The following is a 16,869-nucleotide window of genomic DNA, read 5'->3' as shown; positions in this document are numbered from 1 at the left end:
AGGGGTCAGGCCCGGCCTCAGAGCAGGGGTCAGGCCCGGCCTCAGAGCAGGGGTCAGGCCCGGCCTCAGAGCAGGGGTCAGGCCCGGCCTCAGAGCAGGGGCAGCTCTATGTGCACCCTGAAGAGCCGCCTGAATGCATGAGCCTGGCAAAGGCGCTCCCTGTGACTGGAGGCCTTCTGGCAGTGCCAGGAGTGGGGAAGGGTTGGACTAGACGCCCACCTTTCTCCCCAGTGACCAGCACATCCGCAGAGAGGGAAACCTGGAGCCGCCTCTCTTAGTGACCATCAAACTGTGGGGCCAGTGCTCTCCCCAGAGCGCCACCCGCTCCTCCTTTCAGGGTCCACAGGTGACATGGAGAGGCCAGGGTGCAGCTGCCCCAGGAATAAGGCCGAGGCTCCACCTCCCAGCAAGCCATCCATTTCTCATCTCAAACCCATGAATCTCTCAAGGCAGCTGGCGCTCTGCGGAGCGACAATAATTGGACAGGCCCAGCGCCAGGCGCCGGCAGACAGCGCCGGGCAGCGGCAGCCTCGGGGCCTTCCCCCAGAGCCGGGACAGCAGAGCGGGCTCTCCAGGTGTCCCGTGCCGCAGGAGCAGGTCATCCTTCCATCACACTCACACAGAGGAGAGGAGCGTTTGGAGCTCACGATTTCTGTCCATGCATTATTCATTCCGTGACACAGAACTGTTATTTCACTGAGATTACTGTAAATCGCTACATGAAGAGCTGGCTTGCATGAACAATTAAATGATAGATATGAGAGAGTGGATTTATAAGCTCCATGTCCCTGTAACGTAAATTCCTTGAGTGACTTAGCTCGGCGGGGCCGCAGCCTCCTTCCCAGGCCGGCTCGCATCGGTGATCAGTGGAAGCCTAGCTCCCCCAACAGCATCCAACACAAAGCACCACCAGGCAGCTGCGGCTCGCCAGGACTCTGGTAACCACGGCAACTGGCCTCTAAAGTACTTCATTAACATTTTTTCAAGCAACCAGTGCCCTTCATCTTCTCAATGGAACAAAAGACTTCTTCAGAATATACCTAGAAAGCTGAGAATCAAGTCAGCTACAAGAGTGCCCCAAGAAAGGAGGCCCTGCCCCATCAGCGCTGCCCCAGGGGACACCCCAGGGCTCCCAGAGGTGGCCAGTCTGCACTCGGGCAGTCCCTGCAGGAAATGAAAGGAGCCAGACCAGCCAACAGGCAGACACCAAAAAAGCCGTGGTCGCTCACCCCAGGAGAACGGAACCTGGCCGACCTCGGAAAACTTCAGAGCAGAGAGACCACAGCAACAGAGGGAGGGCTCCTTTGTGGGGGGAGGCAAGGGAAGCCCCTAAAGTCAGTAGCTCTGATCACAGCCCTCTCAGTGCTGAGGTGGCAAGGCGAGGCCCCACAGACAGGTCAGGAGACCCTGCGCCAACCTCCATTCTGAGACTCTCGCACCCAGGGCACCCAACTGAGCACCTGCCTCCTGGCAGAGCCGGCATCCAGACCGGTAACCGGGGTCCTCCAAGCTTGGCTGAGCGAGGGCTGCTACCTGTGGAGGAGGCACCAACTGGAATCTGTTCACCTGGGAGCTCCCAACGCCAAGGAAACCACAAGCACAGTCCTCATCCTTGTTCCCTGTTTTACTTTGAGGAAAACATCAATGTTTTTTATTTTGAACTTGGCAAGTATCAAAAACACGAACATTTCTATATGTAAAGAAAAAGAGAAAAAGCAGATGGTACATGAGCCCACTGGGGTTTTCTCAAAGTCCACAGTAAGACGGCCATCAGACAAGCAAACAAAGCCGGCCCACCCACAGAGCCACTGGCCACCTCCAGGAAGTCCCCGCTGATCAGCACACTGGCTGCTGAGCCCCCCAGATCTCGGACCCCCTCAGTGGGCTCAGAGCACTGCCTGAGACTTGCCCAAGATCACACTGTCAGGATGGGTGGGTGACGCCATGGCTGGAGAGTACTGACGAGAATGGACACGAGGGCCTTCCTCCTGGCACAGGAGGCAGCTCCTTCCATCCAATACTCTGGGAAAGCCTAAGCGGGGGGCGCAGAGAAGGCAGCAAGGGCTCTTCCCTAAGGACTCTGTTCCCACCACCCACCCACCCACCCCAGTCCATCCCTCAAAGCTCCTCCTCAGTTCAGCCCATTGGTCCCTGGTCCCCATGGGCCTGCCCTGCCATCACAGTCCTTCACTGAGGGCCATAATTCTGACTATGTCACTGCTCTGCTCAAACACCATGGATGGCTCCCTATTACAAATAAAGTCCAAACTCCTTGGCCTGGCATTCAAAAACACAGTGGCCTGTCTCCCCTCCCGAGCTGCATTTCAATCCAAAAGGACTCATCTCCATTCCTCAGACACGCCGCACCCCCGTGGGTCAGTGTCCTCGTGGGACATTCATTCCTTGGGGACAGTGACCACAGGTTCCCAGCTGGCCCGGCAGATGGTCCCCCCCCCATGCCTGGCCCACTGTGATCCTTCTCCTGGTAGGTCCCTGGCTGGCCACATCTCCAGCAATCCCTGTGCCATGGCCCCAGGACTGAAGTCAGGATTCCTGTAAATACAGCTAAGTCAGAAGGTGGGACGGCAGGTTTCTCTGCTCCATTTTTGTTTCTAGAAGCAGCCACACAGAAACCTTTCTAGGTGCTGTGCCTGAGAAGTCACCTTCAGGAGGCCTGCCACGGAGGCCTTGTGATACCGCAGAAACGACCCCACGCGTGGCTCCCCAGCTCCAGTGGCCCTCCCCATCACAGTAGCATTTGAGCATGGGCCCGGAGATGGGCTGTTTGTCTCTTATTTGAATACCAACCAGCAAGGCTTGGAGAGTCTGAGCACCAGACATTCTTCCACAGGCAGCCCCTAAAGAGGGAGGAAGCAGGACACCACACAGAGAAAATCCCAGGTCCCTTCAGGAAGTGAGACAAATGGTGAGAGATCCCAAAAAGCTAAGGGATCCTCTCCCTAGCTCTATGAGGAGCGGACCTTCACCCCTATTATCTCACTGAAGTCTCCCCTGGGCCTGGAAGGTCCTGCAGGAAGGACTAGGCCCACTTTGCAGATGAAAATGGCAACGAGGTTCCCATCTGTACCTTGCTCACCAAGCCTTAACCTTAGTATTGAGAATGTCTGCTCTGGCTTTTCTCCAGCCTCGAAGAAATAAACCTTCCAGAACTCTAACTAGCTGGTGCGCCAGATCAAAATGCTGCTGGCCTCCTTCCACGACAGGCTTCCATGCACCCTGTCACATATCCCTTCAGCCCTCCGCAGCGCCTGCCTTTCCCTCGTGGTTTCTCTCTTCATGGTCCAGCAGAGAAAGTCGGGATACAGAAGGAAGGACAAACCCGCCTTGGTCTCCATTCAATCAGAATGGTCATGACAACCTTTACTAATTCGGATTTTCTCCCCTCATTCTTCCCCCATCCAGTTAGGGCCCTTCCCAATGGCCTAACAGACAGCTCCAATACACACAGCATTAAATGGCCTGAGCTCCAGAGGCTCAGGCTTAAAGCAAACATGCCTCTCTGCCCAGAATGCTAGACATTGTGCCCACCCCTGCACAGAACAGTATCCTCCACTCAAAGAGCCCAGTTACAGGAATTCACCGCCCAGCGCCCAAGGAGGCCTATTCAGCGCCAATGGCCTCTTGGGCAATATGGAAACTCCTCTGGCGAGTCTGAGATCGCTGACCCACCTTTCCAGTCTCATTCACTGTGACCTGCCCTGCCCCCGGCTCTGAGATGGAGCCCAGCTGACCTTTGCTCAGCTATGCCCATGCCTGCAACACACTCCCAGCTTAGCTCGGGCTCAAAGTCCTTCTCTTTAAGCCACACTCAAGGCCCATCTTGTGTGTGAAGCCGCGCCTGCCAGGGCGAGACCCTGCCTTGTCTGGACACATCTGTCCTCCTTCACCTTTCACATTCCTGTCCATTCATACGCACGCATGAGCTCTCTCCCCAAGGGGTCCCTCGCCAGCAGGGATCAGGGATCCAGTCATTCTTCGTACTTGTGGCCCCAGTTCATACGCATGCATGAGCTCTCTCCCCGGGGGGTCCCTCGCAGGCACTAATAAGTCACTCGTTATTTTAGAAGGTCTTCTTTCTGTTGAACAGATATCTCCTTCAGTTTCACCCACTAGCCCTGCTTCTGTTCTCTGGAACTACTTAAAGCAAATCTGAGCTCTTCTCTGCCCTTCAGACCTCTGAGGTCCGCCATCTTGTCTCCCCTTTCTGAAGCCTTTCCTTCTCTGGACACAAGATCTCTGAGCCTCCTACAGCAGGGGTGGCCTCAAGGTCACACGTGGCCCTCTAGGTCCTCAAGTGCAGCCCTGGAACTGAATCCAAACTTCACACAACAAATGCCCTTAATAAAAGGATTTGTGCCCTAAGACTTGGACTCAGTCAAAAGGCCGCACCCAAGGACCTAGAAGGCCACACAGTTCCCCCCCTGTGCTAGAGCAAGGCTCCAAGTCCCCCTGACATCACGAGCACCCTCCTCCAAGGACACTCGAGCCGGTCTGCGGCCCTTCCAAGCTGTAGCCCCGAGAACTGGGCACAGCAGGGCAGCTGCCTCCGACTGCCACCTGAAAACCAGACCAAAGGACCCAAACCGGTGCCAACTGTGGAGAAGGAAAAGCTCGTCTGTAAGGGCTATAAGGGGCTCCTCAACACAGCAACGCTGGCTTTGTTCTGTTTTTTTTCCTTTCTTCCATGTCTTTACACTGCACCCAAAGTGACAGCAGACGTCCTCTGTGGCTGCTACCTCCTTCCTCACTGCCCTGGCACGTCCTCTTTTCTGGCTCAGGAAGACAAAGAGCTCGCTGCTTCCCCCAGCCCCTGGGGCAGGAATGCCTCCAGCAGACCCGAGTGTCAAGCACAACCAGCCCACCTGGAGCCTGTGCTCGGCTTGGCGGCCGGTATCCGAGTCAGCATCAGCGCGCCACCCAGCTCAGCGTTCCCTCCGCCAGCCCAACGTCCAACACCAAGACTCCACAAAGAAGGCTTGTCTTCATATTTAGAATGTTCTGGCAGAGCAGCCCATTTGTCCAGGCGCGACTTCGCCACACTCATCTGCTGGGCCTTTCAGCTCCCAAGTGAAATGCCCCTCCTTGGGGATTTCCTCTAAAAGGCAGGTGGTGTTTCCTAGCTGTCTGAGCCGATGAGTGCACGGCTGCCGGAGATTCTCCTCTGATTCACTGCTTTCTGGCCAGAGGCCTTTGGGAAGAGGCAGCCAGGATTCACGGAATCCTGAACATCCGAAACACCCGGCGGCTCTGCTCCCCAGTCAGGGATTCGAGTACCTGAGAATTATTTATTAAAGCTCTAATAACAAATACTAATTACTTTTTCCATCACAGAATGGGTGTGAACTCACTGCGAGAAGCACATAAAGCAAAACCTCATTACACACCAGGTAGACAACGTAGCACCAAAGGAAGCCGCAATTGTTCAGTAATTAAAATGATTAAGACATTATTAAGAGCAGAAGGATGCTTGGTGACCTCGGAACAGATGGGACAGGCTGACCCTGCCAAAGTCGAAGCTCCCACGTGCACAAGGGCTGCCAGGGATGTGGTGAAGGAGGGGCCTCACACCCAGCCTAGAGTCTGGCCCATGGAGCCCCCAGACACACAGGAAGTGAGAATTTTCAAAACAGCTTCCAGTCCTGGCAGGGTCCCAAAAGGGCACTGAGCGCAGAGGCCGAGGTCCCAGGTTCAAATTCTGACTCCAATCCAGCCTCTGTAATCTCAGAAAAGTTGCCTACCTCCCCACCCCCCTCAGCTTCCTCTTCTTTAAAGTGGAAGGACTGAATGAGATTGTCTCTAGTCTGCTCCAGGGAAAGCCCACGGCCTTAGAACAAGGAACTTCTCCTCTGTCTGGTGGCCTCTAGGGCCAAACACAAAAGCCTGTGCTTGGCATTCAAAGTTCCCCTAAGCAGGCTCCCTCACGCCCTCTTCCCTGCCAGGTCCTCTCTGACACAGAAACACCAGCTTCCTGGTGTTCCACCAACAAGGCCCTCCAGCGCCTCTCGACTCCGGCCGTCCCCCATCCCTGGGACCCTGCCCCTCCTCGTCTCTACCGCCTGGCTTCCCTGGATCCTTTCAGCTCTCTACCAAGACTCACCCTCTTAGCTGCAGATCCTTCTTCCGCTGCCCTATGTCCTATTCACCTTACACAGGGCTTCTTGCTGTGAGAGCCCCAAGGGCAGGGGCTATCCTTTGCCCCTGTTCCCTGGCCACTTAGCGCAGTGCCTGGACCACTGTAGGGGCTCAATGAGGGCCTACCGGCTGCCCGTAGGGTTGGGGCCTGCTGCAACACGTCATCAGCACCCAGAACCAAGGAGACGACCTCTCTCCGTTTCTCGTATGTCATGCCAACGTTAAGAAAGAAGAGATGCCCCAGCCCAGCCAAGAGGAACGAGAAAGCTATTCAGCTTTCACTTCGGGGTCTGCAAAGCAAATGGACGCACATCTTCCCAGGAGAGGAAAGAGGAAAGGCCTCCAGGGTCCCTGGTCCTGCAGATGAGGTGGCGAGGAGATGGCCAGAGACCAAGATTGTAAATGACAGAAGGAGGCCAAAAGCTCTGGGGACAGGCCACCGAGAGTGGGGAGCAGAAGGTCAGTCTGGGTATACAGTGAAAAGTACATGGACATCAATGAATGATTAAAGGGGGTATAGGAGGAAGCATCCAAACGGACCAGGGGGTAGATGGCTTCTATGCCTGGGGAGGGGGGGCAGTGGCAGAAAGAATGCACTATGGGCTCAGAGACCAACTGAATCCTTGTGGAAATGGGAATGATCACACACCAATCTATCTGTTTTGTGAGATCTCCTGTATTTAAACTATGGCAAAATGAAAAGCAAGGAAAGATGCAGCAAGGTAAGCTGTATGCCTCACACCATCGGCTCAAGAACAGGAAAAGCCATGGGCACTCAGCCTGCTCACACCCAGAAAAGTTTAACTAACTTCTCATCAAGCAGGCACCACAAATGAAAAGCGGGCCTTCCTCATTCCTCAGGTCTTTTTACTGGGGAAATCTCCTAGAGTGAATGGAAGAACTGAAGGTGGAGAATGAATTGTGGGAAGGTGGACCCCACCCTGACCTCCTCATTTCCTGCTGAAGGGCCCAAGGCCAGGCCAGCCCCTCTCTAGGCCGGCAGGAGCAGCTCCATATTCCCCAAGCACCTTTCCTACTTAGAGGATGCCGCAGATACAGAACCACCAAAAAGCATCCACAGACCATTTCCTTTCCATGGGTTCAGATCACAGGTTCAGATCTCTTTGCTTCCCACCTGGAAGAGTCTGGATCAGAGATTTAGCCCGAGCTGAGTTTCCCAAGTCTCTGGAGGCCTCTCCAATCTCAGATGTACAAGTGCACATCCACCCCAGGGAAGGCACCCAGGGGGCCCGGTCTTCCTCCATTGGAAGCACTCTTCTTTCTTCCTGGGAAGCCCGTTAGGAGCCCTTCAGCCCTAACAGACCCGCCCTCCGCCACTTTGTCCACAGAGCCGTGATGCAGCCCCAGAAGGAAGGGCAGGTATACAATGCTCACTCTCTACTTTTAAACACCATTAAAGCCAGCAGGGCCCTCATTGCAGAGACCCCAGGGGGGCAAATACTCACTGAGCACTACTCTGGACTCCTGCTGGGCGGACACCCTGCCCCACTGTCTCCCGTAATGTCGACCATCTCCCATTCCAAAGACACGGCTGTCAGACAGATCAAATCCCTGCCTCATATGGCCCAAAGGGAATGCTCACCCCCAACCTTGACCTCTAGCCCAGTCCTCTTTACCTAGACGAGGCAGCTCCTGGGCCATGGCATCTGGCCTGTACAATGGCTACGAATGGCCAGGTTAATCGCCTTCTCAATCTAATATTCTAGCTTTCTGAGGTGCCACCCCCTTTTTACCTCCATAATATGTTTTGCCTCATTCCACAGCAACCAACCAAGAATGGCAGAGCAGAGAGGGCCCTGAGGACCCAGCCTGACCCAGGGGACCCTGAAAGTCATCTGTCCCAAGCCCTTCATTCTCCCAGACCCAGACAAAGCCATCACAAGTGGGGAGGAAGGACATAAGCCTAACAGCCAACACTGTTCTCATCCCCATCCCGTCAGCTATCATCTCAGTCAACCCCACACACTTAACATCAACAACTAGCAAAGAAAACACGAGCAAGATCTGACACACATCTGACCAGTTTAGTGAGAGGGACACTTTCACTGGTGGTGGGAACTCCCAGGTGAGGAAATTCTGTCTACCAATCAGGCTAGCACCTCCTCTGTAACTTAGCTGGAACCCAGACAAGTGACTCCCTCAGGGGCACTCAGCCAGCGTGTCAGAAAGGAGATCTGAACCTGGGCCCTTGGTCTGGTCAGCCCTCCATCCTTCAGGCCGTATTGCCTCAGCCATAACCAAAGTAGCCTTTTTTCTAAAGAACTTCATTTGTACAAGACACAAGATAATACTGCTTTCAAAGCCGACTGGGCCGATCCACACCAAAAATATTCCTGGGGAGAAATGCTGGGCCTTGGGGGACACCAGACAGGTGATGTTTCTGTCTTTCCTTTTGGCTGAAGGCTGTGACTCAGGAAGATGAGGGGCCCAGAGGAACAGAACAGAACTGCTGGGCTTCTGGGAGGGGGCATGTGTCTGGCTGGAAACCCCACCTGCTCAGGAGACCAGCAAGCCTGGCACCCAGCACAGACCACAGGTGAGGCAGAGAGACCAGCAGCATGGGAGGGGACTGACGACTCCCAGGGGGAAGGGCCCACACCACACCAAGAGCACCTGGAACAGAGCACCCAGGGTGGGACCCTGATACTTAAACCAGGGAGGCTTAAAGCCGAGCCTGGTCCTGGAATACCCGCCTAGAAGGCACGTGTGTCCGAGGGGAAGGCCAGGCAGAAAGGGTGGAATCTCCTGGCTCTGAGGCAGACACAGAGGGGTCACGTTGGGAGCGTCTCAGCCAGGCTGCATGACAGAGGGGATAATATTTCCCGAAGGCAGACTGTGGAATGGGTAGACCAGCAAGAGGCAGCCGGGACCTGGGGCTTCCGAGGCCCACTCACTGCAGGAGATCACAATCCACCATAACAAAACATCAGATAAATTCACATTTTTCCTGACAATTTCATCTCTCACCAGGTAACATGAAGAAGGGAAACCTGTCCTGAATGCAAAGCCAAAAGAAATGCCAGGGCACTGGAGAGGAAGCCTGGCATCACCGAGTTGGAAAACTCTACAAGAAGGACTGACCCTTAATCTAAAGGAAAGAGAATCCAAAAGGCTCAGAAGTCAGCCCCGAAGGGATGAGCAACTCTCAGATCTGAAAAGAGAGCAGCGTGAAGACCAAGGGACCTGGCCAGAAAGACACCAGCAGACGGCAACAGAAAACAGCAGGTGCCCGGAGAGCCCTCCCCCAGAAGCTGCAACTTAGCAAGGACAGAGCAGCCCAGAGCCAGGTTGGGACCTCAGAGTGCGGGGAAGCCCTCCACCAGGCCAGGTGGCTGCCAGGTGCCCGGGCCAGACAGCAGAAGCCCTGCCGCTGGCCTGGGGGCTTCCTCTCCTTGCCAAGAGCATGGCTTTCAGACTAAAAGGCAAAGTCCGAGGCAAGTGAGCAGACCACAGAGACCTAAGTGCTGGAGGTGAGTTCGAGTCTCCAGCCCACACAATCCTAACAGCGATGCAAGGACCTAAAACAATTCCAAAGGATCCACGATGGGCAATGCTGTCCACATCCAGAGAGAGAGAGCTGTGGAGTCTGAGGGCAGGGCAGAGCGGGCTGCTTTCTTTTTTCCCTTTTCTTTCTTTCTCTTGGCTTCTCCCATTCCTTGTCATTCTTCTGTGCAACATGACTAATGTGAAAATGTGTCTCATAGGAATGTGTGTGCAGAGCCCATATCAGTTTGCACTGTCTTGGGGAGGGGGAGAAAATTTAAAACCTATGGAAGTCAATGTTGAAAACTAAAAATAAAAAAATAAGTTAAAATTTTTAAAAAACAAAGAAAAAAGAAGACTGCCTGTTCCTGCCTTCTGACCCTTTAGCTCTCAGGGATCGAGTGGCTGCCTTCCGCATTCACGTCTCATGCACTGTGAGAGACTGAAGCAGGGTCGACCAGCAAAGCGCGCCCGTCTGCTGTCCTGAGAGGAGATAGCTGGCTCCTCATCAGTTCTGAAAGTTCCAGACAATCCATTCCATTCAGCAGCATCCAGTCTGGGCAGCACATTTCAAGAGACACATCAACAAATGAGCATGTCCAAAGGAAGGCTATCAGAATGGTGAAGGGCCCGGACACCCCGCCATGAGGCAAACAGCTGTGGGAGCATGGAAGAGACCAGGGAGTAACCACAAAGGTCTTAGACTTGCTCTGTGAAGGCAGGGATACAAACTAGGCCTAATGATTAGAGTTAAAGGAACAGAGACATCAGCTCCATTTGAAAAGTTCCTAGTAATGAGTAATTCCCAGACAGAAGGCTCCCCTCACTATTTAAGGGGCAGCCACCCACTGAGGCAAGAGGGGGCTCCCCAACACCTCGCAATGAGTGCCCCAGGGCTGTCTCCCCATTCTAGCATCCTGGGTGTAACTTTGGCCCCCACTGACCTGTGTAGGACCCTGGAACACTGGCCTGTCACCAAAGGATTTGTAGTATTGTAGATATTTGTGAAAAGCCATTTTTCTTTTTGTCTTTGAGTGAATGCTTTCCATAAACATAAATGTAATCATAGGATAATGATATGATTAGGGCTCAAAGGTCCTCCCCCCTAATTCAGCTCCCTCACTTTTAGCTAAGAATACAAAGGCCCCCCTCCCACAGGAGAGCCAGCATTCAGTGACGGGGGCTTAAGGCCCAGAGGGACCTCGGACACTTCTCTCCACCTCTGTGAAGAGGTGGGGGCCCACAGGTGTGGAACACCACACAGAAGGTCAGACTAGTCCAATATACTGACACTCCTTCTTTTCATTCTTCATTACAAGAATCTCCATGGCTCTCCAGGAGGGGAAGAGAGAGAAATACAACAGCAAACATCAGTGACGGGCAACAAAGGCAGCAGGAACAGATTTTCACAGGAGGCTCGAGGAGGCGACTATCCGGTTACACATGCAACGCAGTGCAGCCATCGCGTTACGGCTACAATCGGCCAATCAGTTGCCACTCCTCTGCTCGCCGACAGCTCTGCTGCCCGCCCCCATCAGCTCACCGGACGCAGGATAAAACTCCATGGGCTCAGAAAGACCCAGCCTTCAGCAAACCAGGCGTCTCCGCACCTTCTCAATCGTTCTTACAGAGGAAGCGTGCCAACTGCGCTGACTGCAATCGGCCAGAAGGAGAGAAGAGAAGCACACATTTAAAGTGGAGAATTTGACATTTACAGATGGGGAAACTGAGGCCCAGGAAAGTAGAGACTGGCCAGTCACAAAGGCAGGAAGTCGCCATCAAACCCAGGATGGCCCCAGACTGAGAAGTGGGGGGTTAGGAAAGAGGAATAGAAATGCATAAGAAAATATGACGTAGGGAAGGGGCCCTTCCCACCCTCAGCCGACCACCCCAGCGTCCTAGAAAACGTAAAATGGCTCTCAACGCTGCTGAATGGTCTTTTTCAGCTGTGTTCGCATGTGAGTGGGGAGCATGCCCCCTCCAGAATCCTGGGTGCAATTCAGCTTGGCTGATACTCCCCAATGAACAATGCGCACAGCAGACACCGCCAATTACTGACCCCAAGGACAGTGACGCCCCAGAGCCAGGAGACTCAGGAGCGCAAGGATGCGCTCAGTAGAATCTTGGCAGTCTTAGTAAATAAGAACGGCTGACACGTACATAGCACTATGTGTCTGGGCACTGTAGCAAGCCCCTCACAATCGCCATCTCATCAGGGCCTCACAGACACACAGGGAGGCAGGAGCTGTTCATATCCCCCAGCTTACAGCTGGGGAAACAGAGGCAGGCAGAGGTGAGGTGAGGTCACAGAGATGGCAAGATCTGAACTCCAAGCCCGGTTCTCTGGGCACTGTGGCGCCCGGCTGCCAGGAGAGATCAGGTCACTGTAGAAATTAGCCTCAAGCATCTTTCCCACCCTTTCAGTCAGACATTCTTCTGGCAACGCTCCCATCTGAAGATCAGGGACTATAGGGAAGACTCCAAACCGAGGGTCCCCAAGGGGCACAGGAGAGGGGGTACATGGCAGGTGTGAGAAGCATGTGCCCAAAACCAAAACTCATGGACAGGACCAGGGAAACCAGAGCAAGAGGGCTAAGGAACAGAGGGCCCCCCCGCATGTTTGGGAGAGCCTGGGCCGCAATCTGAGCCTCGGGAAAAAGCCCCTGAATTATCTACATTCTCACCTCGAGGGGGCCACACCCCAGTCAGATCAGAAGGGAAACAGACAGATGGCATAGCGCCAAGCAGCCAACAGCGCCCACTCCCTCCCATGGAAGCACAGGGAGGACCCTCTGTGTGATTGATTCCCTGTCCTCAGGGCCTGGCTCCTAGTAGGCCCTTGATCAAGGTCTGGTGGGTGGAAGGGAAACCACTAAAGGGGAAGGGGACCCCAGAGCCCCCTTCTTGTCCTCGGGAAGCCAGAGGCCACAGTACGAGTTCCCGGTCCCTGGAGGGCCGCCACCTTGCCCACACGGCCACTGCCCGCAGCCCAAGGAGACACCCTGAGCACCTCTCCTCACCAGCCCAGCCCCAATGCTGCTGTTCTCCCTTTCACCCTCAGCCTTCACCCCTCCTCCTACTGCCAAACGGCCATCTCAGATCAGTCCCCCCAGGCACCTTCATACCCCACTCACTCCCCTCCCACTCCCCCTCTCTTGGTGGTCTGGCTTCTGGTCACTCAACTGGCACTGCTCAGCCCAGAGTCACCGACGATATTCCAACTACCAGATCTCAGGGTCCTGTCTGTCCTCATCCTCCATGACGGGTCTGCTATCTCTGAAACCTCCTAAACACTGGCTCCTCACCCACGGGGCCACACTAGGCCCTCTTCTCTTCTCTCTCCACGTTCTCTCTAGGCAGCTGACTCACGGATCCAGCCCCAGGCTCGGCCCCACATCACCAAGCAGCCCACCAGAGGCTACAAAATGGACATCGCGTCCCATTCGCTTATAGGAACAAGCAGTTTCCAGATGAGGAAATCAAAGCTGTCTCTTTTGTCTACATGAAAAAATGCTCTAATCACTATGGGTTAGAGAGGGGCCACCTCACAGCTATCAGACTGGCTAACATGCCACAAAAGGAGTCTGATGGAGGGACAGAGAAGCCCCAGAGGCTCCTGGCTGGCCCAGCGGCAGGAAGGGGCCCAGAAGAGCCCAGCTCGCAGACAGACACAGAGGCCTCCAGCAGAGAGGATCTCCACCCTTTGGCTGGGCTTCCAGAGGGCAGCAGCTACACAATGCTCTTCCTTCCATCACCCCAACACCAAACTCAGAACCAGCGCTGTTTAATGAGTAAATGCCATAAAGGAAGGAATGTCCAAAATCACATAACCAATCACTTGAGAATTTGAAATGTCACGAGGGAACCCAGAGATGTTGGACCAGTAGGGTCTGAACCATCACTCAGACGAAGGAGGGATGGGGGGGTATGGCAGCAAAAGAGAGAGGATGAAGCCCCTTTCCAGAAAGGAAAGCTGTAGAATTTCACATTCAAGCACCAAACACACCTCACCAAACACACAAACAGTCTGTGGCATGGGGCCAGGCTGTGCTATTAAATGCTGTTACGCCGATGGGCTTCACTCAATACCCCAGACACGGAGATCCCTGAGAGAAGGAAGATTCCCATGCTTCCCGCCAGAGCCCAATAGGGAGCTCTGCAGCAGACAGAGAACTTACCGAGATCTGTGTTGGGTCCCGCAAGAAGCTGCCTAAATTTCTCTAGCCGATAGACCTCCCTCTCCGTCAAGGCCGGTGGGGCAAGCGCATTCTTCTCCTCTGATCCATAGCCTAAAGGGGCCATGGAGGCATAAGGGAGAGACTGGGAGCGCTGCAGAGGGGTGGTGTCTCTGAGGATGTCTGCAAGAGGGAAATTAAAAAGGCCAATTAGCCGACTTGGTGTCTCGGGCTGTCTCGGCCCTGCCTGCCGTGAGCTCGCCAAGCACCCCCATCCCTACCCTGTAATGTAAGAGTTCTCTCCCACTGACAGGTTCTGTCCAATTCTGCATTTCTGAAGAGGAAAGAGAAAGCATTTAGAGACGCCACACCCAACAGAAGCCCCTCCTTCTGGGCTGTGGGGGCAGAGCTGGAAAATGAGCAGGGGCATGAGGTGGACAGGGCACTCTGGGAAGGGAGCCGCCACACTATCATGGCAGCCAAGGCATGAGGAGAGTGTGCCTCAGGCAAAGGGCACACCGTTGCAGGAGCGAGTTTAAGAAGGCGAAGATGGTGTGCTCCCCCAACATCCCTGGCAAGGACTGTGTCTGTAGATGGCTTTTACAAGAATGCAAAGTCTAAAGCCATGGTCAGAAGCTTCCACTGCCAGCAGCCAGAGGGTCAGGGGCAAAGCCCCAGGCCTGCTACTATTGATGTGACCCTGGCAAAGGCATTTAACTTCTCATCTCTAAAACGGGACAGTTGGCTGACGTCAAAGGGTGTTAACCTGAGGACCATGGACAGCTTGATTTTCACTAACTTCTAACTGAAATTTAGCAATGATTTTCAATCATTTAAAAACTCGATTCTGAAAAGAGGTCCATCAGACTGCCAGAGGGTCGCCAGGAGCCCGGGCACAGGGTCATCTCTATGGCTCCTTCCAACGCTGGCAGCTGAGGAAATGATATTTAATAGGGATAAATGAGAACTTCTGCATGAAGAGCCTACAAAAAGAGAACGGAAGCAGCAGCAGTCCATGTGAAAGAGCCTGAAGGCCTGTCACAGACTAAAGGCTGGACACGTGCCGGCCGGCTGGTGCGGCTGCCCAGGAAGCAGGCAGTGTGGACAAATGCCTGGGGAGAGCAGAGTCCCAAAACACGCTGCCCTAGTCAGCGCATAGCTGGAGCCCTGTGCTCTTGCCAAGGCTCCCCATCTGGGGGCAGCAACAAAGACACATGGAGAGGAAAGGAAGGAGGACCTGATGTCCCGTCCTATACAGCCCAGTTAAAGGCACTGCAGATGGCGAGCCCAGAGAAGAGGAGGCTGAAGAGAGCCCCTGGTGACCACTTGGGCACAGAGAGGTGAAGGGCAGAGAGGAGGAAGGGGAGAGATACTAGGAACATCCCGCAGCCTGTGCCCCGAGCTTGACATTGCACTCACCCTCTGAACGATCTCAACCTCTGGCAAAATCACCCAAGTACTGTATTGCTCTGACCAGGTCAAGGACCCCCCACGTGTCCAGTCCTGAAGCCCTGTTACCCCTCCCTGTCAGGCCTACAGCAGCCTGCACAACCCTTGGTACAAGCACTGCGGCCTCCCCACATGCCTCGGGTCCCCCCACGAGGGGCCGGGGCCCAGCACGTGTCTAATCTGCCTCCTTACTTACAAGCCATTTCCCTCACTTCAGAATGAAACTTGGTTGATTCCCGACTCTCCTGCCTCTCACCTGCTCTGTTCGGCTCTGGCCATCTACAAGTTAGAGACCGGTTTGGTCTAGTTTAAGAGCAATGAAGGTGATGGCCAGAAAGGCAGATTTCTGCCCATTATAAGAAGTAACTTCCTAATAATTCTAGATGTCAAATGGTACATCCTAGCCACATAAGGCTCCCACTCACAAGCGTGTCTGAGCAAAGGCCGCATGACGACTTCTAGGACATCCGTGACACAGGCAGAAGGGCGGACCCTCCCCACTCAAACATTTCTGACTCGTCACAGATCCAACTACCATAAGCTGATAAACTGCGTAAATAAGGGAGCCCAGGCAGGTGAGCTGACCATTCAAAGGGCAGATGACAGAAGGTGACCAAAGAAACCGACCTTCAGTGAGAACTGGAAGGGCACGTGAGAACCATGATGCCTTGCCTGGGAATGCTAAGAGGGAGGCTGGCAACGTCCAAATGTTCCCTATGTCAGAAGCATGGGCATCGGCGTGTGTGCAGACAGGGCCTCTGGGTCCAGTCAGGACAGAAGCTGGCTGAAATCACTCTGCCAGGAAGGGCAAGGGCCAGCCCTGACCCCCTGGGTCCTGAGTCACAGTCCCATGCCCTTTTCATGCTACTAGACCAGCTCAGAACAGGCTGCTTTGGGGGGGCTAGGAGGGTACTTCCCAAGCTCATATTCCTATTCTAACTTAAGGTTTACAAAGTGAGAACCTTTGGGTCTCTCACTCCAGAACCTGGACCAAGGCCTTTCCTGACCCAGGCTTGCCCTCTCTTCACTACACCACACTGCCCACTAAGTTCAGCAGCCTCAAAAAGTCCAGCGAATCCAAAGTCTGAGACATTCACCTCATTTTCTTAAGACAAAAATGAAGTTTCCAGTGAAAAGATGAACTCCAGACAAGGGACAGGGCCACAGGCTCTGTGAACACTAACATCCAGACACTGCTGACAGCATACTGTGGAGCAGGAATGAAAACCAGTCTTAGTGGTTCCTCATTTCCACACACTGAAAAACCCAATGACATAAACCCCGAGGCTTTGGATGACGAGGTGCCCTCTGCCCCTGGGCAGCCTGCAGAGGAGGGAGGAGAAGCCCCTTCCTCATATCCCCTCCCAGCACCCCTAGGCAGGCTTGCCTCCTGGCCGGAGGAGCTGAAGAGGAGGGCTCACAATCTCTCAGCCCCCCAATCCTGCTTTAGCTCAGGGTGCGCCCTGGGGCTACACCTGGGAGGGCTGAAGACAGAAAACATTCCTGAGGCTTTGTTTTTTCCACCAAGATATCTTAGCATTTGGACAACACTTATTAATTTTGCAGGACAAAGAGAGAGATGAACAGA

The 16,869-nt window shown here is 54.2% G+C and overlaps 1 protein-coding gene across 3 annotated transcripts in view; it reads right to left on the bottom strand.

Moving 5' to 3' along the window:
- TBC1D22A (TBC1 domain family member 22A) overlaps positions 1-16,869 on the bottom strand; it is a 106,843-nt gene that overhangs the window by 75,296 nt on the left and 14,678 nt on the right. For all 3 annotated transcript variants that reach the window (XM_069099303.1, XM_069099304.1, XM_069099305.1), the window contains exon 4: positions 13,836-14,015. In XM_069099303.1, the coding sequence (XP_068955404.1) occupies positions 13,836-14,015 (180 nt within the window). The remainder of the gene's footprint in view (positions 1-13,835; positions 14,016-16,869) is intronic.

The sequence above is a fragment of the Petaurus breviceps genome, unplaced genomic scaffold, assembly GCF_028583685.1.
Source record: "Petaurus breviceps papuanus isolate PSGF00001 unplaced genomic scaffold, PetGlider_PUasm1.0 370, whole genome shotgun sequence".
Taxonomy (NCBI): Eukaryota; Metazoa; Chordata; class Mammalia; order Diprotodontia; family Petauridae; genus Petaurus; species Petaurus breviceps.
Note: the sequence above shows the minus strand (reverse complement) of the source record. Positions and strands in the feature narration are given on the sequence as shown.